At 40.5% G+C, this 26,171-nt stretch overlaps 1 protein-coding gene and 1 long non-coding RNA gene across 2 annotated transcripts in view; one reads left to right on the top strand and one right to left on the bottom strand.

Moving 5' to 3' along the window:
• LOC307223524 overlaps positions 1 to 26,171 on the bottom strand; it is a 285,323-nt gene that overhangs the window by 209,672 nt on the left and 49,480 nt on the right. The gene's annotated exons all lie outside the window — the stretch shown is intronic.
• Positions 1 to 26,171, top strand: part of SLC7A11 (solute carrier family 7 member 11) — a 53,344-nt gene that overhangs the window by 13,984 nt on the left and 13,189 nt on the right. The window contains exons 4-6 of the mRNA XM_079989502.1: positions 2,644 to 2,769; positions 5,787 to 5,886; positions 6,466 to 6,510. Coding sequence (XP_079845628.1) covers positions 2,644 to 2,769; positions 5,787 to 5,886; positions 6,466 to 6,510 — 271 coding nt within the window. The remainder of the gene's footprint in view (positions 1 to 2,643; positions 2,770 to 5,786; positions 5,887 to 6,465; positions 6,511 to 26,171) is intronic.

The raw sequence follows: 26,171 nt of genomic DNA, 5'->3' as shown, positions 1-26,171 counted from the left end.
CAATGTGTTTTCTTGCTCTCTTGTGGCTAGCCAGATGCCACTGCTCATTCCTGCTTGCCCTACATCTGCACCTGGAATCCTTGGGCAGCTCCCAGGGCCCCAGCATCCTAGCAGTGACCATGCTGGTATCTACCCTGCCTCCCTGAATTCTTTTTTCCCTGATTGGTTACTCTAGGCATCTAGCTGCCCTTTTAATTTCCCCAAATACCCTCAGCCTAGCATCACTTTGGAAGACTATGAGAAAGTAAAAATGTAGCTACTGTGCAACCAGGTATCCTCATTATGGCAGAGGAGGAGTGTAATTACTAGGGATGTTAGAGAATTCTGACTGAAGCAGAAATGGGGGCAGAAATCGCCCCTGTTTGCAAACAACCTTTCAGCTCAGTCATCATATATGACATCCCTGACGTCATATATAATAGGCATAGGGCAGGTTGCTTGACAAAATGTCCTGGTGGGTGAAATCAGTGTGTTTTAGGTTAAAAAAAATTATATATATTTTTTTAAAAAAATGTTTTAGATGCCTTGAGTCCTGGTCTGTGAAGTGGTAATTATTATTATTATTATTATTATTATTATTATTATTAACAACTACAAGTAATTGCATCACCATGCAAATAGGGTAGGGAGAAGTGTGTGTGTCTCAGACATGTGAAGGCACTTGAGGTCACCTGCTTGCTAAAGCTAAGCATGTCTGGACCTGGTCAGTACCTGGATGGGAGACGACCTGGTAACCACAGGGAATTCTGCCTTAGGTTCTAGAGGGAAGAAAGGCAGGATACAGATGCAAGAAAACAAACAAATTAATTCATCAGATGGAAACATATTTTTTTTTAAGTCATTCCCTCTGCCCAAGAAACTCTGGGGAATTCTTTCCAGATTTCCCAGTGTTCTTTGGAAAATGTCATTACAGTTGAACTGATACAAAACTGAATAAAAAAATTCCTTCCAGTAGCACCTTAAAGACCTTAAAGGTGGCTGTCTGTAGGCAATGAAAGGTCTTCCTCCCAGAGCTTGTACACGCATCATCAGAGATCTACAACCTCTCCTGGACAATGACAGTTCTCTTTCTCAAGCTCTGGGAGGAAGACCTTTCATTGCCTACAGACAGCCACCCAATCTTAAACAACTCCTAACCCACAATAATACTACAACCAGACTTAACACGGACACTGGCACCAGAGCCTGCAATAAACCCAGATGCCAACTTTGCTGCCACATACACCCGGACAACACCATTACTGGCCCCAACAACATCACACATACCATCTCGGGACTATTTAATTGCTCATCGTCTAACATTGTGTATGCCATCAAATGCCAACAGTGTCCTTCAGCTCTCTATATTGGCCAAACAGGCCAAACCTTACACCAAAGAATAAACGGACATAAATCTGACATCAGGAATCACAAGACAGAGAAACCAGTAGGAGAACACTTCAATCTCCCAGGACATTCTATACAAGATCTCAAAGTAGCTGTTCTATTACAAAGGAATTTCAGAAATAGACTGGAAAGAGAAGCTGCTGAATTGCAACTTATTACCAAACTTAAAACCATGGAGAGACCTGGTCTGAACAAAGACATTGGATTCTTATCTCATTATACATGACAAAGCCATTTTTCACCTTCTCACCCCTTGCTTTTTCCTGTAAGACCTATTGCAGTCGTTAAGAGTTGTCAACAGGCTCATCACAGCTATCTGCCAATCACTCAATCCCACCACCCTTCTGAGTAATACCCCTCCCCACCTTCTCACTATATAGAAGGGTCTGGTGACTTCAGTTTCAGTGTATCTGAAGAAGTGTGCATGCACACGAAAGCTCATACCAAGAACTAACTTAGTTGGTCTTTAAGGTGCTACTGGAAGGAATTTTTTTATTTTGTTTTGACTATGGCAGACCAACACGGCTACCTATCTGTAACTGATACAAAACTGATGTAACTTAGTGGTAATAGTCTTTTGCTCATGTACTTATTCATACTTAAGAATATGGAAGTAATTCAGGCTCCCCAAGAGAGCTGAAAGGTTCCTTATAACCACCTTGCTGAATGCACATTCCCCAAGGCATCTCTCTAGAGGAAACCACACAGAACCTTTAGGAGAAGAAATGAATGTGAACATTGAGCCCAAAGGGCAATGTTTTGCAGGGCCCATAATTGCGAGGATTTGGCACTCTGATTGTTTTATTCCATTGTTCAATGTTTTCAATGCCATACAAATCTGCAGTTAAATCAAACCAAAGATTACAACTGAAATGGGAAAGTGACATTAATTTTCAGTTTAAAGGCTGAGTTATACCAGTTCATCAATTATCAACACTGAATGGTTCTGCCAGGAAGGAAGAAACTTTAATATCTGCTATTGAAAGCTTGCAAAGAGATTTATGGCTGGTAGAACGGCAGTGGTGGTGGGGGGAAAGGAGTGCTTTAGCAAAGGCATGTTGAGGAGAGTGGGATGATGAAAAAAAGTGTGTGGCAAGAAGACTAATGAAGGAAATGTTTATAAGGGTAACTCCACTTCTTCTGCAAATGCCTAGAATGCATGCTGGGGAAAGCTTTCCCTTGATGAAGCTTACGGTGCTTTTGGAGGGATGAGTAGCACTTTCTTTTAACTATTTTCTCTTCTTTCCCCCCTTCCAGCAATTGTAATGGTCCTGAATAGCATGAGTGTCAGCTGGAGTGCCCGCATCCAGATTTTCCTAACCTTTTGCAAGCTCGTAGCAATTTTGATAATTATAGTCCCTGGAGTTATGCAGCTAATTAAAGGTATGAAGTGAAAAGTAAATGCTATTTTAAGTGCTTTTATCTCCCCCTTCCCACCCTTGTCCCTACCCATATAGTGCTGAGGCCAGCAAAATCTCTTAATTAGTCTCTGCTTGTTCAACTTAAGCTCCATACTGTCATGTAAATAACTGGAAGTGGACCTATGCTGAGAAGAACTTATATTTACAGCAGCATGCTGATGAGAGCGTATTGAGGCTGGATCCATAATGTTTGAAATGAAGGGCCAATGATTTGCTCCTCTCAAGAAAAAAATTATTAGGAGGGTAAATGCATTGGAACGGAACTTCCGATAGGACATTCAAACAACTATTTTATACTGTATTCCATTTAGCTCTCTGTGTGTATGCATGCACGCACGCACGCACACACGCACGCACGCACACACACACACACACTTAGAAGACAATACATAATCTGTGAGCAAAACTCTTCCACAATGCTCTTCATTCATCAAATTCCATTGCAAAAGTTGTGGGCGGGATCCGATGCCTGCGTCATGCAGGGGGCATTAGCCCCCTGCCACCCACTCACCTGGCTGGCGCACCACGCCCACGGGTAAGCGCCCAACCAGGTGGCTTGGAGGGGGCGCATGCACCACTGAATGCTCCTTGCTGTATAATTTGGAACAGGGCTGAAGGGGACTTCAAACCCATGGGGCAAATTCAGCCCTTGAGGTCTTCCTCAAATGCTTCTACCTCTCTGGACTGTGTTTCTTGAACTGCCATCATTCCTGTTGTTTGTCTGAATAGAGAGATGTGTCTGTGTAAACCTCTGACTTTTAAAAGGTTTTAAATACATCTTCTTGTGCAATCCAAACACAGACAAATGGTGATTAGTGGCCTATAGATAGATGAAACAAGCCAAGTTCAAACAATAGCTTTTAAATCTGACTTGTTTCAACTAACTGCACAACAGGCTAAACTGTGGTTAATCTAAAAGAAGGGTAGAAGTTTCCACTTTCCTTCATTTGACCATTAGAAAGGAGGAAAGGAGGAGGATTGTGTGAACCAAGGCACATGTAGAGTTATTTTCATAATGCTAAACTGTGGTTATGAGTTACATCCAAACACAGCCAAACTCTTGATTTAAAATTTTCCAGCTTCTTCCTTCAGGTTTATATTCCCACTGATTGGCTTTCACTTTCAAAACTTTTCTCAGCTTATTCCTCTATGCTGTTTAAACAGATGGCTAATTCTTTTAATTGAGGGTTACTTTGAATCTAATAAGATAATCAATGTGCCAGCTGTTTTTAATACCACATGTTTATGGATATAATGTGAATAACTGTTATTGTATTGGAACAAACTGCAGTTTCCTGTTACATCCAAATACAAGAACCATGGTTTGTATAGGCTGCAGTAAATTAACAAACCATGATTTGAAACTATGTTATGACAAACTTCTCACAATTTTCCATATTTGGACATCATTGAAAACTGCAGTTTGTTTCAAAATGTAAATGGAAGTTTCATGTTTGCCTACTTTGCATATGAAGGAGGAAAAGGGAAGCTGAAAAGCCCCAGGAGCTGCTGGAATTGGTGCATGGCTACTCCCTGTGGTGAACCACTGAACTTCACATGACAGCCTTCTTAGTGAAGAGCCTGCCAAACTGACCCCACCCGCACAGGCTCACCACTGGATCTTTCTAGAATGAAGGGACTGTCAACATATTCATTTCCTAACTGAGCCTTGATTGAGCAATAGGCCTCTCTCAGTTCTACTGTAGATTAATAGTAGGGAGAACAAATTAACTGTGCTGGAAGAAAATTGCTAAAATATTACAGGATGTGTTCGCAGTGTCCAAATAATGCCCGTAGCAAATTTTCTGACAATTTTCTGTTATACGTTGTGGTGGATATAGCTTTAAGCAAACATATGTTTGTTTTTGGAATTCTGCCACTCCACCCCCCCCCCTTCTGAAGTAGAATGTTGGGGAACTGCGTTCTGTAAGTATAACTGCGTGTGCTCATGAGGAAGGAATTGTTTTGTCAGTAGGTTTTCTTGTTAGCTGTTCTTAAAAATTAGCAGAACTGCTTTCAAAACAGTCTTCACTGGGAATTAGGGTGAAAGGGTAAATATTCCAAACAGCTGTGGGACATACAGCCTGTTATATGTTTGTAGCCACCTCCTGGGGCCTATTTCTAATATGTTTACCCTTAGGTGTTGGTTCTGATGGTACTGATGTTTGCTTAAATATAATGTGGCTTTTGCTAATTATTGTGTGTCATGTAGTATGCGAAACACCTGCAAGAGTATAGCCATTAGATTGAATGATTATGCCCTTGTTTATCAAAGGCACTACTTTTGTATCCAGTGTTTCAGTAGTTGTTACTTCTTGTATATGTTATCTCTTACCTGATCTGTGACATTTATTGCAAAGTTGCAAGAGCTTTGTTGAAGTCTGTGGATGTTCATTTGTAGCCAGATGGTGCTCATTTGTAGCCAGCCAACAGAAGGATGCCTCTCTTCACATGCTTCTGATGTCCCATTTGTCTAAACTTAAAGCAGGGGTAAAAAGGTAAAGGTAAAGGGACCCCTGACCATTAGGTCCATTCGTGACCGACTCTAGGGTTCTGGCGCTCATCTCGCTTTATTGGCCGAGGGAGCTGGCATGCAGCTTCTGGGTCATGTGGCCAGCATGACTGAGCCGCTTCTGACGAACCAGAGCAGCGCATGGAGGTAGTTTCTATACCTACCGTCCACTAATGCATATTTCTTGATGGTAAAATTTCCTTACTGCCCCCCAGTGCTCAATGGAAGGAGGATTCAGCTTGTGCCGTGGAACCCCCTACCGCCCAACTAGAATCCTGAAACTCCCACTAGTGGATGGTAGGGACCAGGTTGACAACCTCTGGTCTAAAGTATGAGAGGCTGATTACTAAGCTGGAATTAGAATGATTTTTTAAGAAAAACAATAAATGGATTTATCTCATGGGTGATTATGCTGGTGATTTGCACTCTTTGTAAATTGTTGATATATATTTTAATCTGCTTTTCAGGAGAAACTCAGCACTTTAAAGATGCATTTGTGGGGAATGCAGCCAGTGTCAAAGGATTGCCTCTTGCTTTTTATTCAGGAATGTATGCCTACTCAGGCTGGTAAGTGGTATGACAGGTTGGATTACACTGGATGCCTGACCACTGTATGCTCAATATGCTATTAGGTAAATCTCAGCCAAACTGATGCCCTTTTAAAACTTGGAGCATGGCAGGAGTCTATGATATAGATGTTAAGTGCTCTAGCGTATGCTTTGTATGCAGAGGGTCCCAAATTCAATCCCTGGCATCTCAAGGTAGGACTGCAAGAGACTCCTGTCTGAAATCCTGGAGAGATACTCAGGTCAATGCAGAAGACAATGGCTATCTAAATGAACTAGTGTTTGCACTTTGTATGAGGCAGCTTGACAGTGCACTCTTGTATGTGTCTTCCCTGACATAGGCCTCCCACTAAGTTCAATGGGACTTATTTCAGGATGAGTGAATATAGGATTGTAGCCTAACTGACTTTTCCTGCGGTGCGGCCCACTTACAATTTTATGGGAGATTTTGGGGCACTCTGAGCCTAATCAAAAGCCTAATCTGCTGTACAGAGTTATTATGAGTATTAAGTAACAATTATATTGCATGTGAAAAATTCTATATTGGTAAATAAAATTGATTTAATCTTTGCTTTTATAGGTTTTACCTCAATTTTGTTACTGAAGAAGTAGAGAATCCAGAAAGGTATGTTCTTCCCCTCACTTCCTTTTCTTTAAAAAACTGATCTTAAAAGTCCCACTGCTCTAGAAAATAAATTAATAAACCTATGCTCTTTCAGATAATCTTGCATGCCAGTCAGGTTGCTTTCTCCTTGCAATGATGATATCAGTTTGAATATGCTTTTGTTTGAAATTTTGCTAATTATTAATTCGACCTGACCTGTGTAGGTGTGTATCTTTTCTTGTATACTGAAGACAAAAAGAAAGTAGTTCTCCCCATTTACAACATGTCAGCAATTTTCTATGGGAAACATTGAATAGATGCCTCTGACATGTCACTGGGAAAGGATAAGGCTTTGAATGCAGATTTCACGGCATATTTAAATGTTGATTTGCTGTGTATAAGGTTGCTCAGTCATAATGTGATCTCAGCACACTAAGGCCCAATTTAAATTTATGTGGAATACATCCATGGAAGTGTTCCATGTAACTGCTGTTTGTGGATGGAGGTTATACTGAATGGATGCATAGTTGCCTTTGACTAGACTTAACTGTCTAGGGGCCTTTTACCTTTACCTTTACTAAATGGATTTGTGTGGATGTTATGTGAATGTGACTCTGGCCCCAGAAGTTTACCCTTGAGGAAATGTGGGTCTCAGGGTAATAAAAGTTCTCCAACTCTGATGTGTAGGGTTGCATATTTTCCCCCTATATGGCCTTGTTATGTTTCTGAATATACAGTTATCTGCTGTCCTGATATGCTGGCAGCTCTTTGATGCAAGGGTGATGCTGTCGCCCTTCATTCTGTGTAGGTAGGCTATATCATTGTGCTATCAGTGTGCTCAACCTGCATTAGGTGCTATGTGAGCCCCATGCTATCACATTTATCTGGCTATTTCATCCAAAATGGATAATACCTAGAAAAAATGTAGACTAGCTAGAATTTGACAGAGTGTTGCTGCACATATGCATTGCTTCTCTCTTGTTAGAAAGCCATTGGGGTACTGTAAAATATTCAGATGAATGCTATTAATGGAAAATAAAGTGGAAGACAATGTGTTTAATTCTGCATTCGGGGAAGTATTCTCCATATGAAGTTAGAATGTTGAAAAAAAATAATCAGGATTATTGAAGTAACCATGAGCAGACTCCCTCCAGTTACTACTTGTGATACAAACAGAAGCCTTTGTAGTAAATCAGAAGTGTTGGCTTCGTTAGAGTCCTGACACAGAACCAATTAAATCAAGCAGTGGTTAGTACTTTAAATTTAGTTTCTATATGCACTAATGGGAAGATGCAGTATAAGATTCTGTCAGCACATCTGCATCCCAAATAGTTGAGGCATTTTTCCAGCAACACAGAGGAATGAAGTGCTTCTCTGACTCAAGTGGAGGAAAGGCACTTGATGATTGAACAGCTCAGCACCAACACCCAATAAAAACCAGAGCTAGTCTTTTTATTGGCTTCATTCATCTTTGGATGAGGCCTCTAATGCTGAACAACTGGAGATGCAGAGCTTAATTATTTGAACAGGCAGGTTTTGAGGCTCATAGCCACAGGCAGTTTTGTATCACTATCTTGTTTGCTTTGCTGTAGGTGTTTTATTTAAATCTCCCACAGAAGTTCACACTGTACACAGGACTTCTCTGTAGAACATCATTGTGGAACTGTTGCTATTGCCATAAAAAAGGATTATAATTCTTCCAGATGTGTAATTTGTAATATTTTGTGAAGAGCTGTAGATGCAAATTACTGCCTGGAACAAGGAAGTATATAATGAATCCTTCTGTCTCGTGCCGTGCCAAAGTAAATGTTTGCCTCAAAATCAGTCACAGTTGTATGTTTCCAGGTGCACTTCACCATGTAGAATAACTGGCAGCTGGTATTCCTATAATCAGTTCATGCTCAAACAGTGATAATTAACCTTCTGCAACATTTAGGGTGACAGAGTGCCTGAAAAGAACTATGTGGCAAACACAGATATTTGCACCTCAAAATAGTAAATCTCCATGGCATGGGGAGATGTTGAATCAGTAATTTGGTACAGGGATATGTGGAATCATTTGCAGAATTATATCTGCGACTGCTTTAGCCTGCCATATTCAATTTTTCCTTGCTTGCTTCACTTGAAACAATCCCGTACAAACAGGTTGTGTTTTCTGTTTATCCAATGAAAAGAGATGAGGGTGGCAGATACTGAGTTGCAAAAGTCCATCTTTGGAATTCATGACTGGGCAGCTGTCCATAACCAGTGTTGCATTTATCAGAATACTAGTGTTTTGGGAAACCTTAACCTTGTCAAGGCTGTCCTAATTGACAATGGCATTATATTGTATTCCCCTCCCTCATGTATGTTTTAGACCTTCATCCTACCTACGCTGCAACAAGCATATTGGAAGGACCAGTTCCTTTGAGTTTGTTATATGGAGTATTGGGATGTGGAAACCATCACGAGATTTCTCTATTGCACTATATACCAATTTTGTTGCTTATTAAGGGAAATTTCTAGGAACTGATCTCATCGTTGTAGCTTAGAAGTCACTGTTCATAACTGGAAACATTGGTGCAAATATATTTCCTGGGACATTAATGGGAAAAAGTATAGCATAACTCATCACATTTGACTTTGTTTTGACCTTTGTAGTAGATTGTTGTGTCATTTTGTCTGTTACAGTCAACTCTCCAAAATAAGCATGGGATAAACTGGAATGTAAACTTTTAGGCATTCATTTCTTCAAAACATTTTGCTGTACAAGAGTAGAAAACATTGGCTAGTTTGGAATTCACAAATTAAATCCAGGTGTATTTGAGGTTTAATACATCACTACACTTTGATTTAGGATATTTGTGAAAGCTGCATAAGGAATATACCACTTGGGTGTATTGGTGTTTGTTATTTCCTGGTTTCTCATGTGACTTGGGCTAATCCATGACCCCTAAAAAGGATAATTACACAGGATAGGAACATAGGATGCTGCTTACAGAACATACAGAGTGAGACTATCGGTTCATCTAGTTCAGTACTTTCAACACTGACTGACAGTGCGGCTCTGCTGGATTTTTAGATAGGAGTTTTTCTCAGCCTACCTGGAGATGCCTGAACCTGGGACCTTTTTCATGCAAAGCATGTGCTCTGCCACTGAGTTACAGCCTTTTAATTATAAATTAATGAAGAATACAATAATGAAATAATTGAATGAAGTGAATGAAGAACAATGATCCAGTAATGAATGGTGCAAGCTGTTGATTCACATAATGAAGTACATGAACTACCTGCTTAAAAACATCTATTTGTACACATTTTAGGGCATTTTAAAATTAAAACAATAGGTAACACTAAGGGGAGACATGAAACCTTAAAAATGAAATTTCAGGAAAGTGCTGCAATTATTTAGCGTTAAGGTGAAAATTCCAGTGTTGTCACTATAAAAGAGTAAGGGCCTAAACATAAATAAAATGGAGAGACCCAAGGGCAAAAATTCTTCAATATTTATCAAAGCTAAAGCCGGAAACAGTTTCTCAAAAATTCCTTTGTCATAAATCCTTGCTAGAATTTATGGCAAAATGTACATAGAGCAATTCCTTGTTTAAACATGAAAGTTTGCAAATGTTCTGTTTCCATTTGTTAAATAAGTTTGAGTCCATCCAGGTAATCAATCATTGTTTAAAAAGTTACACTGTGCAAAGAATGTATTATTGAGATGTATAGTGTTTGTAAGCCTACTCTCAGATTGATAAATCATGTCTAGTGCCTGTTGGAATACAGAGAATGAATTGCTTTGCTATGACCTTGGGGTGTGAGATTAGTCAGTTTGTCTATTAGGCTTTTCCAGTGTTCTTCTCACTTCATTTATTCCTTCTGTCCTTTGGAGCCAAGATGCAGCAGACTTGGAGCAAGTTGCCAGGGCTTGATATAATCACTCATTTTGGGAAAGCAGAATATCAGAATGGCCTGAATGATCTTTGTGGGTTTTTAATATCAGATTTAAATAATCTGAGTGTCATATTTAATTAATGCACTGTCTGCTTCCTATTTATATTAATTAATGGCTGAAAGTCAACACATCTTGAGTCAATGAGAAATGAAAAGACGAAGCATAATACTGAGGATATTTCCAGACTTGAGGAAGGTGATGTCGACATAGATAAATGAGAGGTGAGCAGCTTCCCAAATGCCACAGTGCTTCCAACATGTTGGTGAATTCCAGCCCTTTAAATTTTTTGGCATGCTGCAATCTGATGTACTATCATTCTTAGTTAAATCAATAACTCACACGATACTTTAAATATCAAGCCTGATAGGTCTAACTTCGCTCACATGCCCTGAGCTCTTTTGAAAGGTGGACAGTGACAGAATGGGAACTGCTGGATGCTCAATGTTTTAGAAACATCATTTATTTTGGAGCCTAACTGGTAACAGTTCACCTTTGGAAAGTGTATTCATATTTTGAGATGTGAAGTTTTGAAGTCTTCTTTTGAATATAGGGCTGAGAGCATACCCCACAAGTGTCCCAGAAAAAAAAGGGCTGTCCCATCCCGTTTTCTCTCACAAGAGCACAGCAGCCATTTTGGGTGCTATGATCTCGCATGATTTCATACTGAGATCCCTTTGTTATCACTTCATTGAGTGGGGGGTAGAGCATCACAGGATGTTTTGACTTGCCAAAATCTAGAGCCCTTGAATCAACTGCACTCTGCCATAGTGCCTAATTTCTAGATACACATGCACACTCGGCCATGGAACATTCTCAAGTACCAAGGAATAGAATGGGGTTGGCAGAAGACAGTAGGGTGGCCATGCACTGTGGAGGACAGCACTCTCTATTTTGAAGGCTGTCCAGTCCAAGTCTAGTTTAAAGATGAATAACCATAACAACAGGAGCCCAGGAGCCCATCCACAGTTAGCAGCTTGTGGCCTGCGTTCCAAGCAGGTACACAAATCACCCAGTGTCTGCCACACTATGGTGAGGTGTATTGTATTTCCCTTAAAATTTGTGTCTATATTTATAGATGACTATATGGGAAATTTGTGCAAATTCTTATCCTCTTTTTGGGTGATGCATGACTGGCTGGTCTAGAAGAGAGAAGCAATATGCTTTGTGCACTCCTTTATTTAACATATTGCCTTTTCTCCCATTTAAAGTACATGGGTTCCCCCAAATAATCCTGGAAATTGTGGTTTGTTAAGGGTGCAAATTGTTACTCTGTGAGGGAGTAAACTACATCTTGCAGAATTCTTTGTGGGGAAGGCCATGGCTGTTAAACTGGGGTGGTATAAACATGCTTTAAAAGTAATGTGGACATGAGCTTCTTCTGCAGGTCTTCTCTTCAGTGGATATGACACATCGCTAGCCCTCCTCCTGTAGGAATGCATATTTGGGGGCACACTTGTATAAATGATAACCTTGAAATGCAGAATGGATCTTCTGGTTTGGATCCAGCTTCGAGCTGTTTATCTACTGTTGGTAGCTTGGGGATATTTATAGATACTGTGAACATTAGGGAGACCATAATTAATGGCATGCAGGTCAAACTTTAAGTGAATTTTCCTTGTCTTCAAGTTTGCACCTCTCTGCAATTTCCTGAGACTGCTTCTGAGGAATTTGTTAGGTAGTTTCACTACATCTTCAGGCATTGGTTCCTACATGAAGGTCTGTGTGTATCCTCACTTAGTTATAGCTGATGAGTCAAAGTGAGATGGCAACTCACCTATAGTGGGAAGTAGCGCTGGCAGCAAAACCACATAACTTTAAAAACTAAACATTCCCCTTGCCACAGGCAAGATCACAGGAAGGCGCAAGAAGAAAACAAATGCATTACATACAAGTGCCTGCGGTGCAAATTATCCTAGATGGCTCATACAAGTGATGCAAGTCACATGCTAAAGAGTCCAGATGAGACAAGACAAAACAAAACATTACTTCTAGAAAGTCTCAATCACCAACTTGAGGAAAATTCCTTATCTGTGTCAGATAACGTTGATTGCTCAGACTTTGCACATGAGGAAAACTCATTCATTGAATCTTTCAGTGAGTGCATTTCCATACTACCCTTTCACTTTCTTTGTTTTTCACTGAATGCACAAACTAAGAAATAACACAATGATCTAGTCTAGGAGTGTGGAATCCCAGAAGTTGCTGGACTGCAAGTCCCGGAATCATTGACCTTTAGCCATGTTGGTTGGGGCTTGTGGGCATTGGAAGTTCAGCAGCAGCTGGAGGGCACCAGGATCCCCCTTTCAGATTTTCGTCAAAGTTAAGTACCTCTCTATAGAGTCAAACTCTATCAAAGCTCCATTGAATCTGAGGGTACTTAATTCTTAGTAGACATGTATAGGATTACACTATGAGCCCTGATTATTTGAATAGGGAGTTAAGCAGGTATAGATGAAACCATATATTCAAACATTTGGAATATCATTTTTTCAAAAAGGAAATATTGCTCTTATCTATTGAGCATATGAAGGAAACTTTAGCTGGATTTAACATGAATTATAAGCTGTTGCTTAATAAGCAAAATTATTTTTTCTTTTCAAATCACATATGTAAATGGTAGACGAAAGGAACAAGCTATATTTTTCTCTTAGTGTCTTTAATGTAAGGGGCATTTCCATGCACAATGTGTTAAATATTCATGCTGCCCATGAGCTATCATCAAAATATATATTTGTTTTTTTAAACTTCTTATTGAGACTAAAGTGCCCTGTTTTAAGGAATTGTTTGAGTACCCTGTGCTTAATTGTGTGTGTGTGTGTGTGTGTGTGTGTGTGTGTTGTTCTGCTTCACATATGCATAAAAAATACATTTGGCTCAAAGTCAATTTGTTCATTCCTCTAAGGCCACTATGCCAAGTAAATGGTGTAAAAAATGGTAGGATTATATTGTAATATTTTATCTTGAGGTAATCAAAAGTGACATACATTAATCCCTCAAATGCTATTCTATAGCTCATTTGCTCATGTAAATTTAAAAGGTGTCCAGGTACCTTAAAATTGAAGGGCAAGGCTGACAGTATTTCCTTTCACTTTTATTCAATATGGTTTATGGTCTAGAAATACTTTTAGGCTTTTATATCCGGGTCAATGTAACTAGCTGGGTTGTTTATTTTAAAAGTAACTCACACATAAATCTTAACTAGATGTTGACTATTACCTGTGCAGCACACATAGAACTATTCCAAATCCTTAGGTCAGACATCTAGACTGTAAAAAAAATAGCCTGATTCCCACTAAGCTATGGCTTGATTAAGAAATCACAAGTTGTCCTAATATATGGTTATGTTTTCCAGCTGCTCTTGCTTTGTGCCATTGTAATTTGGTGAACATATGGGGTGGGGTTTGACTGGGTTCACATGTTAACAACCAAGCCAAAGATAAAATAAAATAAGGTTTGTAACCAAAGGTTTGTATTCAAACAACAAACACACCAGTATACTTGTTGCAGTGGCGGAACATTGCTTTGCAAGGGAAACAAAAGCACCAGTGCACCAGATTGTGCAGCGTAAGAGTATACACAAGCACATGGCCAAAGATGGTGGCACAGCAGATTTCACAATCTGTTGTTGTACAGCAAGCTTCCACTCGCACAACTGTTGCACTGGATTCCTTTGATGCATAGCTTTTAAACTGCGCCATCTGCTAGCACAAGGTGTCTTGCACTAATGGACAGAACATACTGGATATGGCTCAGTGTTTGTTGTTTGAATACAAACCTTTGGTTACAAATCTTATTTTATTTTATCTTTAGCTTGGTTGTTAACATGTGAACCCAGTCAAAGTTACTTTAACTTAGCGCTGCACTGGATAGAACTCCTTGGTTTCCAGATTGTGATTTGTTAGCAGTAAGCATGCCCCATAGCTAAACCTCTGGGCTGGGTTCACTCTTAACACCAAGCCATGACTTAATAAACCATAGATTAGTGTTATGTGCAAACCAGACCACCATTTCTTTTGCACTGTACTGGAAAGTGCAATATTGTTGTATGTGTGTAGATTTTATTGCATTTATTTTATAAACATTTCTATAGTACACTTTTGCTCCAAAAAGAGCCCCCCCAAACAACTTAGAACAATAAAACATCAAAAAAATACTGAAGAACATTGAAACCAATATAAAACAGTTAACAAGGCCATAAAAGAGTGATGGAACAAATATATCTTAGCTATCCATCTAAAGGACTCTAGAAGGGCCACTTGAATCTCTGTTTGTAGGATGTTCCTCAGGCAAGGTGCCACCACTGAAAATGTCCTATCCCATACAAAGCTGGCTATACCACTAGGCAGAGTGAGGCAGCTGCCTCAGGTGTCAAATTCTGGGGAGTAATGGCAGTGAGATATTGAACAAGAGAGCTGTGTGTCACTTATAGACTGCCATGTACCTCCAAAGCTAGACTGCTACCCTCAGGTGTAGGGGAGGGAGCTGTCCTATAAGTAAAATTTAATTGCTAGAATGTTGGGTGAAAAATAGATCTCTTTTATCATGGACCATTCCATAACAAATGGAAGCTGGAATACACACACAAACCTAGCCTGTAGTCATGTGGCATCCTGTAGGGACAAAATATTCATCCGTTTTGCCTCTGTTGCAGTTATGATGCATGAAATCTTAGCTTTTCTTCTCCCTGTCCATCTATATGGAGTGTGGGGTCCATTGCATGTTCAGGATAAGCTGTGGTAGTCTTCCAAGACTGGGTTGGGATGAGCATTCTGTTTAAACGGAGGATCTTACCTACATCAGACCAAGCATGATGACTAATCCAACTCTGGTAAAACGGAATGCATAGGACTGGATATGCATAGGTTATTAAGCTAGTAGCACTTAATTTCCACTGATTGAAATTGATGGGACTTAAGTCAGTATAACTAAATTTTCACATTCATTTTAATGTGTCATAAATATGATTAACTTAGTCTGGATTCAATGCACACACACATACGTCCTCCTGAAGCATTAGGAAGAGGGCAAATCAAACTTTTAAATGCAGTGAATATGAGCTTTACCCCTGTCACTGTTCTCGTTGGCTTCACCGTCTGAAATGGGAAACCTTTTATATCCATGGAGGCTCCTTGTGTATTTTTGAACCCTGCATAATTGGGGCTAATGTGCCTGCCCCTGCTGACCCTCTCCTGTGTTTATATTGCCTTCTTCTTAATGCCTAAACAGGACTATAGTTTTAATACAGTTCTGCTTTTTATTAGATATTAATATTCTTTAAGCCATAAGAAATTGAGGCTTTGACTGAAGTTTCAGAAGCAGCCAGCTCTTCATGCACTTGTAATATATTAACCCAGAAAGAGAACCTGCCCAGTATGATAAACAAAGCAGATTAACTTGGCAAGTACATTTTCTGCCTATATAACCTGGTCATTATTAATCACAGTACAGTCATGTATAATTGTGCAAATAGAAATTCAGCAAATGTGTGTCTTATAAAACTAATTTCCTGAAATAAAAAAAACCCATTTCTTTCCAAAAGGAGCATAGTGAATGTTGTTGACCAGCAAATCTGGCTGGTGGCCCACCACTAGCAATATTAATGATCTGTTTGCATTTCCATTACGGTCCTTTATCTTTAGAATTTTATAATTTACCAATAAACTCTTTTTGCAAGTTGGCATTTGAGCTTTAACTGGCCTTTGAAAAGGCCACAGGAGATGAGATAATTTGTTTGAAAAGTGACTATAGTAATGTTAATTTAAAATACTTTTCAGAATTTCACATTCTTTAATGTAATTTAATGTACACATCTAGAGTAGTTACAGATAGGTAGCCGTGTTGGTCTGCCATAGTCAAAACAAAATAATTTTTTTTTCCCTTCTAGTAGCACCTTAAAGACCAACTAAGTTAGTTCTTGGTATGAGCTTTCGTGTGCATGTGTATCTGAAGAAGTGTGCATGCACACGAAAGCTCATACCAAGAACTAACTTAGTTGGTCTTTAAGGTGCTACTGGAAGGAAATTTTTTTTTATTTTGTTTTGACATCTAGAGTAGACCAACTGATCCAAAATACAGGCAACATTTGGACTAAACAGTCCATAAAGATGTCAGGGGCTCAGGAGCAGAGGCACAGGGAAGAGAGGAGATGGAGAGCGAAGGGGAAGAATCCGAGGGGAGCGTAGGAGAAGAGGACAGTGGACCGAGGGATTCCATGAGCCTCTCCAGCGAATCGGAAGATTCACAGAAGGGGGCGCCAGTGGCCAGGGGTAGGGGGTTCCCAAGGGGAACGCCCCAGGAGCAAGGGGGCAGCAGGGACTCCCAGAGCAGTAGTTGGAAATCAGGACCAGCTTCCCCACCAGAGCAGAGTGGGGGGGAAGAGTCCCAAGGATCGGGGCCAGTGCATTCCCCACCAGGGAGAGAAGATGAGGCAGGGCTGACCACGCCTCCATCAGAAAGTCGGACAACGGAGGGGAGGTCAGATCCAGCCAGTATCCCGGAAGAGGGAAGCAGTGACCAAAGTAGTGTAACGGTTAGGAGAAAGGTCACTGGGTTGGCGCGAGAGGCAAGTTCAAATGTACAGGAGCACGGGACAGCAGAGAATGAGGATTGGGAACCGGGTCCTAAAGCCCGCAGGAGGCAGGGGGAGGAGCTAAGCGACTCAGCGTCGGAAGAGTCCAGAAAGGGCAATGCCCCAGCGGGCAGGAGGACCCAGAAGAGGAGAGAGCAGCGGAAAAGGTGGAGCAGGGCTAGGATCTTAAACTGGTGTCAGAGGGGAGGAGACTCAGACGGGACTTCGCCGATCTAGGGTTTAAGATGTAGGGCTGAACGCTGCGGCTTTGAAATGGAAATTGAACTTCAATAAAGACTTTTGTACATTACGACAGCCTAGCGTTGGTCCTCTGTGAGCTGGGACCTAGAGGCAGCTCTGACAAAAGATTTTTAGATGGTTGAATAAAAGTGCAGTGTCTTTTATTTTTAACCCATTATTTCTGCCTGCATGATTATATACCATTCCCATTGTCAATACTATACATAGAGTCTATGCATGTTCTCATGCTGGCACCCACAGAATGTATCTGAAGGATTGTTGCTTTGGTGGGGCTGCATGAAACAAATAGGGACTAACATGTGATGGAACTGTTGAATTGAATTTAACTTACAAAACAGTTTCATTTACAGCACAATCCTAGATATGTTTACTCAGAAGTAAATTTAGTGGGGCTTACCCCTACCAGTGTAAGATCACAGCCTTAGCACAACATGAGCTGTGGAGGACTGGTATAGTATTTAATATTTGTGTACTTACGTTCATTTCCATTTACAATATGGAGAAACTATGAGGAAGGTGTTTCATTTTGCTATGTAACCCTGTTGCTTTAACCAAAATGTACAGAAAGAAGATCATTGTACTATTGATTTTTTTTTAATCAAGAACTTGTTTGTTTGTTTGTTTGTTTGTTTGTTTTAATCCTTGGGTCCTACTTGGGCAACAGCAGTAGAAGGAGCCAGTGGTAGTTAATGCTACATAAAGCACAGATGGAAGTGGCAACAACTTCCTGCCAATGGCAGTAACAGTAATTACAGCAGATTGCGTAAACCAGATGGGCAAGCTAGATGGGGGCAATTAGCATTACAAAACAAGTAAACAGAAAAATAGGGTGGGGTGTGTAGTAGTGTGTATGTGTGCATAGTGGGAGGGGGTGTCAAAGGTTTTTGCTTTGCCTGCTTGACCAGAATGTGTAGAATCTTTAGGGTACATCTGTTTGGCAGTTCCAAAGAGGGATTAGATATGGGTCCAAAGCACAGTTGATCCTTGCAGTCTGCATGAACTAGTGACCTTGTCTCCTGCTTGTTTTGCCCTGGGTCTTGGCAATACGTTTGTGAAGGGCGCTATAGAAATGGTTTATAAGAGCCCTGTACAACTTGTGCCACACTGAGTTGAGCATGGCCCCCTCACCGTACAGGGTAGTTCAGAAAAGCTTGAGAAACCATCAGTTGTTTCTACCCGACTGAGGCTGCAAAAGAAGGCATTTTGTGGGCACCTGGGTGGTTGATGCAGCATGGGCTGGCAGGCTGTTTCAAATTGGGTCACAATTTGAGAAAACCTGATGTATGCCAGTAATTGTAGTTGGGACTATAATATTTGGGATAGAGAGAGGTTTCCCCCTTCACTTTCTGTTGTTTTCCTTTTCTCTTGTCCTGATTTCAGCTTTCCATTTCTGGATTTTGTTGTCTGTGAAGAGAGTCATTTGCTGTAATATCATATCATGGGAAATGGAGATTATTTCTAGCCACAGCTTTAAGGCTTTAGTAATCTCAGTCACTGGAGGGTACTTTTTGAAAAACCTATCTGATTTTTTTTTGAATTGCTTTTCTGAGAAAAGAGCCCAAAGCACTTTAAGATCAGATGACTTTCTAACCTCCTGTTTCCAGCTTCAACGGCAATTGTCTCTGTATTTTAATGCAAAAATTACAGGTGTGCAGGTTCTCTTTAGCAGATAGTTTGCCTTTCTACACTTTATCTGTGACAAAGGATGTGTTGATATGCCTGCCAAGGGTCCAGATGTCACCATGCCAATCTTCGGTCAGTGATTAATGAAAATTCTGGGCTGCATGAATATTCATTTCAGTCAAGATCTATTTGTTTTGGTCATAACAAGTACCTACAAGATTAAAATGTTTTGGAAAAAGGCTGATAGTATACAGTAGGGCTGCAAGATCATGTTACACAAGATCATGTTACGCAGCATTCATTAATCCAAGTAACAGTCAAACACATGGACATCCACAAAGTTTTACATTGAAAAAATGGCCCCTTTCTAGATGGGCAACAGTGGCGGAAGAAGCTGCTCGGGTGCCTGGCTGCTCCGGAGTCTGCCTGCCTCCTCCCACTCAGCTGCTCTACAGCTGGGGAGGAGGCAGCGAGTGGACTGCTTGGGCAGCGTGGAGCCTGCGCTTGCTCAAGCCACCACGTCTCTCCCAGGAGAGCTCTGCCGCTTCAGGCCCCGCAGTGAGTGCTACCTGGCATTTTGTCACCACCACCTCAGTGGATACACCCGGGGTGGCCAGCGCCTACCGCACCCCCCCTTCCTCTGCCCCTGATGGGCAAGTTATTGTTTGCAAGCAAACACTCCTCGTCACGCCTTTTGGTGAGTCTGACCAATACTTGTGACTTTCAGCAATCCAGGAAAGAATTGTATCCTCACATTCAAGGCCAATGTCAGCAGGCAATGTCATGAGATCCCAGAATGCTGACAGGACCACTCACTGAAGCCAGTGGCTCTTTGTCTTCACTTATTGGTCCAGATTCTGAATTCCTGTTTTGCAGCAGCGGTGGATTTGACCTGTCCCAATACATACCAATTCCTCAAGTTGTGATTGGCTGCATCTTCCTGGTGATTGCAAACTTTGGAGCTAGTCTTACTTCTGCTTAAATGTGTGAAATGTCTTGAATGCTCTCCAGTTTCTTGAGCATTTGAGTCCCCTGCAAAAGAGGTTTTCTGTATTTCTGACTCAGCTGGGGAATATCAGCAGGTGTGGAGTTACTGTATTGTTGCCCCAAGAATTTCATTGGGTGTGGAGTTCATATTGACCTGCTGTTGTGAAATGCCCAAGAGAGCAGTGTGTGTGTTTTTATTTCATAGAAACATTTCTCCATTCCTCAGCAGTCACCCTGGTGGCCCATGCTACCTGATCTGATAAAGACCAACGAGAAAGGTTAGCTCCCCACTTCAAGGGCTTAACTGAAGAACAGGAAACTACAGAGGCTCTCTTATCAAGTGCCTGGGATATGTACACTTGCTGGTTTTCTTTCTTTGATGCCACTCTTTCAAAAAGCATCATTACTAATTTTAAAAACTAACAATGAATAGCTTATTTTCCCTTTGATAATCTTCAAATTCAACACAGGACTACTAAAAATAGAGCTTTGTTCAACATTTAGCTAACAGAACTTTCTCATAGCCAATTTTTCTGATTTTTCTGCAAATCCTGTTCTGCAGTATTGCTGCCCAGAAATATTGTGGAGAACTTGTTGCAGTCAATGGTTTAACATTGGATATTACCCAAGGACAGGGATTGGTTTTACCTCCTTTCCATTGTTAGTAGGTGGCCAGGAACCTTGGGCCAGGAACCTGTGGCTTTACAGATGTTGCCAAACTACAGTTGCCACCATCTTTGACTGTTAGCCATGTTGGCTAAGGCTGCTGAAGTCCAGTAACATCCCCTAAGCTAACTGGTTGCTTCCTTGACTCCCAGTGCATGATTACTGCACAAAGAACCAGTCAAATGCACACACTAACAGTCAAATGCAACACAAGCTCTTGTGTTTCATATCCCTCATTTTCCCTAGCAGAAATGCCTGATGACTTGCTGCTATAAATTTTGCACTGAAGGGGGGGGGAATAGTATGGATTTTTAGAATACCCATTTTAAAAAGGGAACTTGTTGCTTGTTGAGTTTCATATAGCAGCACTGAACTATTGCAAGACAGGTGGCTTCATATTTTATCTCTTGAGAGCCCATGGCCATGCTGATCTCTCTCACAGAAACAGCGAAGGCTAAATTCCTCTGTCAGCTATACTGAGCCGATTGCAGACAAATTGCTCTTACCTTGGCTGTTATGAAACTCTCCTGGAAGAATTTTTTTTTTTAAAAAAAAAATCCTAGTAATTCTGAGAACTCAGCTGTGCAATCGTTTGTGAATCTCTAGTTGGGAATTGATCTAGACTTAGAACACTGAAGTTCAGATGAAGGAAGTTCAGAAATTCTGGAATAAATTGTTAAATTGAATTAAGAGCACTTTTAGATGAAAGCTTATGATCATGTTAGGTCTTTTGGGACAGTTATGTTAGGAAGGAATATGAATTAAGAATTCGGGGGGGGGAGGAGGAGGACTGATCGCTGAAGAATCCTACTTTGGAATGAAGGAGTCATAGATATAAAGACTTTTCTGGGAGACTATTATTTATTATTATGTTGCTTTCTGCAGAGATGATGCATCCTTCCAGATACATGGAATAAATACTATTGACATTTTGTAGCCTTTAAAAAAATGCTTTTAAATAGAATTGAATTCAGTGGTAAAAGTCTATCCTTTATATTTTATAATCATGGGCAGTGCTTTGTTCTGGGGGTACGCAGGGGAACGCATACCCCTCAACATTTTGTGAATCTTTGTACTTTTGTCCATTTACTGTATTTATTTTTCCCAATTTCAACTATGAAATGGTGATTTTCTTGAGTCAAAATGAGAGTACCCCTAAACATTTTTTTTTTTTTGGGGGGGGGGAAAGCACTGATCATGGGCATATTTGATAGCTCTCATGAATGTGTTAATTTGGTAGATCTTGAAGCAGCTGTCCCAGTGTAGGCTGCTCAGGGGCAAAGGATGACCTTCCTATTTATTTAAGTACTTGTGCTTTGAACTTTAAACTATAGATGCATAGAAAATGAACCTTTTGGCAGATGTAGCTTGGCACACAAGTGAGAAAGTCTGCACCTGCTGAATCAAATTGCCCTTTCCTATGCACTTGTTAAAGGTATAGGAGCCCTGCCTTCCTGTTCCCTATATTCATGTTACAAATAAAAATTACTGTCTCCCCATTCTCTCCATTGTTGTCCTCCTGTTCTCCATCCTGCTCATCTGTAAACTCACTGTTCCACATCAGTTCTGCAAAGAGAAATGCCTGAGCCCCCTATATTTTCAGTTCACACAGATTCTGCCTCCCATCTTCCTCTCCATCTTGCTTCTTAAAACTCTTCCATTGTTCTCTTCACACAGATAAGCTAGATCATCTTTAGCTGCCTTTTCTTCAAAATAAAAAGGATTAGCTTATGCACAATTTTTTTAAAAACATGCTAAATGCAACATGTAGTTTGGCTATGAGCCTGACTGGTTAATAATGGCAAACCTGTGACTCTGCAGATGCTGCTGTACTTCATCTCCCATTAGCCTTGGCTAGCAAGGCCAGTGATCAGTAGTAGGAGTTGTATTCTAGCAACATGGGGAAGGTCGCGGGTTTTGCATCCTTGTGTTATATTCCATTAATTTTTGAATGATACTATTTCAGTGCATGCTGGACTATTATGCTGCAATCCTATGTACACTTGACTGTGAGTTTCACTGAAATGAATGAGGCTTCTAATTGAGTAGACATGTAAAGGACTGCAATGCACATGGCAGGATACAGCAGAAAATCACCTTGTGATCTTTTTTGGCAGCTCTGTCAGCGATGATGGAGTGTAATGTAGCAAACTGGAAAATGGTGATTCTATTTTGGTTTTTGCCTATATGAACTCAAGGAATTGTATTTTGGAGCCATCAAAATCTATTGTTAAAACACAGGGCTGCTTTAAAGAGAGAGAGAACTGTTAGGAACATTTTCCTCACTGTACTACATCTGAACAAAATGTTTTGTATGCCCATTACTAGTTTCAGAAGCTCCATCAGAGTAATTGTCAGGTTGAGCAGCCTAGCCAGCCTCTTCTATTGCAATGAAAAGGTTTGGGGTTTTGTCCTCTACAAACATTTGAAGCAGATTTTCACGATAAACACAACCCGCAAAGCAGTCTATGTCACAAGCTCATCTGCAGGCAAAAGGCTGCAATAATTACAGTGGCAGGAAACTGAAATCTGACAGGCTAGTTTATTTCTAAATACCATCATCCTCCCTTTGCTATGCTTCCCATCCCTTTCCCCTGGCTGTGATGTTATTGATGTGTGGCATACAGTCTCTCTTGGCTCAGCTTCCCAGTGCTGTGAGACCCAATCTGTTCTTTCCCTGGTTCAAATGCCCTTATTTCTACCTCTAAGGTCCACAAGAGTGAATGCCAGTTCATTGCCTAGCGCTGTTCATATAATGCTGCCGGTAAGTTTGATATTAAACTTCGGTAAGCTTCGCTTTCTCTCTCACCCCCAACACTCTCCCTACTAAAATGATTTTGGCTGGGGGCACTGTAATTCTTGCTCATAAATCAGGTGCTCGGAGATTTAATCATTCTAAATTCACATGAGAATCTAGCGCAATAAAATATTTCTCACTCCTTCCTTCATCCTTTTTGTAATTGTGCCACCATACTTTTATTTGTTTTTAAGACTTGGGAAATCTGTGCTCGAAGATGTGTCTTGGGGCTGTTCAGTGTAGAAAAGCTAGAACCACTTGATCCTGTTTGGATTAATGGTCTGAGTGTTACGGATTTCTAATGCATCCTTAATAAAATATTTTGGAAAGTTGCCACAATAAATTCCCTTACTCCTTTATATGTAGATTGTCCCCCTTTATATATGAATTTATTTCAGCTTTCCATCACAGTGCATACCATAAGCCACTGAAGGCAAAATATCACTGAGTGCACTTAAGTCTGTGCCCATGGGGTATGGATAATTTGAAAGAAATACTTGTGTCCCTAGTCATGGTGTTTCAATGGGAATGCCCTCTGGTATGTTGAAAAGACAAAATATTGCATTTCTAGTCCCATTTCCACCTCTTATTCTTCAATTGCTTTGTCTTATTTATTTACTAATAATATTTGTATACCACTCAATATGCAAAATCCCTAAGAGGTTTACATAAAACACAATAAGGTCATGTTGATAGGTTTTTTTTTATTTATATCATTTTTATTGGTTTTACAAATACAAAGTTGAAAAAAAACACAAACTAGTAAAAACATATCTGTGTAAAGAGATTCTCTGAATTTTGAGACTTCCTCCCATCCCCTTCATGGAGTCTCATTTTAAACATCGATGATGTTGGTTGTTGCTGGTATTGCAACCAAAAGTATGAAGAAATAAATCAACAAAAACAGAACATCTCTTAATAAAACCATCAGCAAAACATTGAAATAAATCAGAATGGAGAGGAGAGATGAACCTTATGAGCCAGGGAAAGCCTGAACGAAGAGGCATTTGAAACCTGAGACTGTTTATGCCTCACAAACAGCACATGGAAGGCTATTCCAGATAGTGGGTACCACTACCGAGGCCACATTCAAGATGCAATAAGAAGGCATCCTGCCAGTCTGTAATATGATCAGGAATGCCTCCTCCTCAGATCTGACCAGGTATAACCAGGAACATAATGGATAATAAGATCTATCTTACTATCAAGATGCAAGTTACTACGATTGCTGTGATGTACTTCTTACTCCACTGCTCCATAGAGTAGGGTACTGGTTCCCCCATCCCTGCCATAGAGGTTTGGGGTCAAAGTTTTATTTGCACCTCTTCTGTCCTAGTGTTGCCAGGGGTACCAACTTGAATAAAAATTTTTTGGGGGGGAGGTAAGTCCCGTCCCACATAATCGATCACATGATGCAATGCATGCACACCATTTGAATGGCAATGCCCATCAACTTTGCCCCCCCCCAGCCTCCTCAAATATTGTATTGGGGGGCAAGGCCCCCACAGCCCCTAGGAGTTGGCTCCTGTGAGTGTTGCTATCTGTTCATATGACATGTTCACATTCAGTGAGCCTATGGAGAGCAGGATGGCATTTTCTGCCCCTGAGCTTGACACATTCAAATGAACTCATGGAAGTTGGAAGTTGGCACAGAATCTGCAATCCTGTTCCCTCTCCCCTGTATTTGTTCATGTTGGGCGAGAAGCGGCTTTTTACACAGCTTCCTCAATTTAGAGTGGATGAGCTGCTGCAAGGCCATAAACATCCATTGTCGTTCAAAACCAATTGACTCTAGGAATGAAATGTATTGACAGTGACTGAAGGGAAAGCAAAATGTTTTTCTTTTCACACTTTCATAATAACCAACGTAACCATCACTTATAGCCTAAGGCCACTGTAATAAAAATTACAGGAAATACATGCATTAGCATTTCAAATATGCATCAATAAGGGTCAGGAGTACTGGTAAATACATATCTTTAAAATAAAAAGCACAGTCCTTGTCTTCCTAACTAGCTTGTTTGTGCAAGATTATTCTGGAGGGTGGCACTTGTGTCCTTTGTGATCATATTCCATATAATTCACTGTTGCAAAAGGTGAAGGGGAAGGACACTACTTAAGAAGAAGGGTGGGAAGCTACTGAAATAGCTTCTTTCATAATAATGCATGCTCTGAGTTGAAGAATGCAGGAGGAAAGAGTTTAGGTTAACAGAGAGCAATCTCACTTTTTCTGTAAATAAGCAGTGTAGAATGATGGATTGAAATTATGTGTGCGGGCAGAACAGCAGGCTTTGAAGAGAGCCAGTGTATGCTCTGTTTTCATCCAGATCTCCATACATTCTCAATTGGTTCTGGAAATGCAGATAGTGGGCAGCTGCCACATCGCAACTGGCATGCTGTTCCCCAGAAAAGGGGCAGCTACACAGAAGGCCCTGCTCCGAGTTTATACATACAGGCCATGTATACACCAGATTGAGGATGGTTTTGAGTACTACCCAGAAGTGCTCAAGAAAATATAAAGAATGTGACTGACTATCCATAATAATTTATGTCTACCCATCATAATTTATTTTTGTATGGACACATGACACTGGTACGTGCCAGTGTCCTGCGTGTCACATATGAAGCTTCCTGAAATCTCTGCAAGGGAAATTGAAAGGGGATTATATTATGCAAGGGATTATATCATACTTATTGGCCTGGCAAAGAACATTTTTTTTTTTTTTTGCCACCAGCTCTTCCCAAAATTTTGGGGGGAGGAGAAGGCTTTGTTTTCTTTTTCCATGCACATACATACACAGTGCATAGGAATGCTTGCCTCATTCTTTAAAATAAAGATACTTGAGATC

Source organism: Podarcis cretensis (assembly GCF_951804945.1).
Source record: "Podarcis cretensis genome assembly, chromosome: 9".
NCBI classification, from domain to species: Eukaryota; Metazoa; Chordata; class Lepidosauria; order Squamata; family Lacertidae; genus Podarcis; species Podarcis cretensis.
The sequence above is the reverse complement of the archived record's forward strand: the minus strand, read 5'-3'. Positions and strand labels throughout refer to the sequence as shown.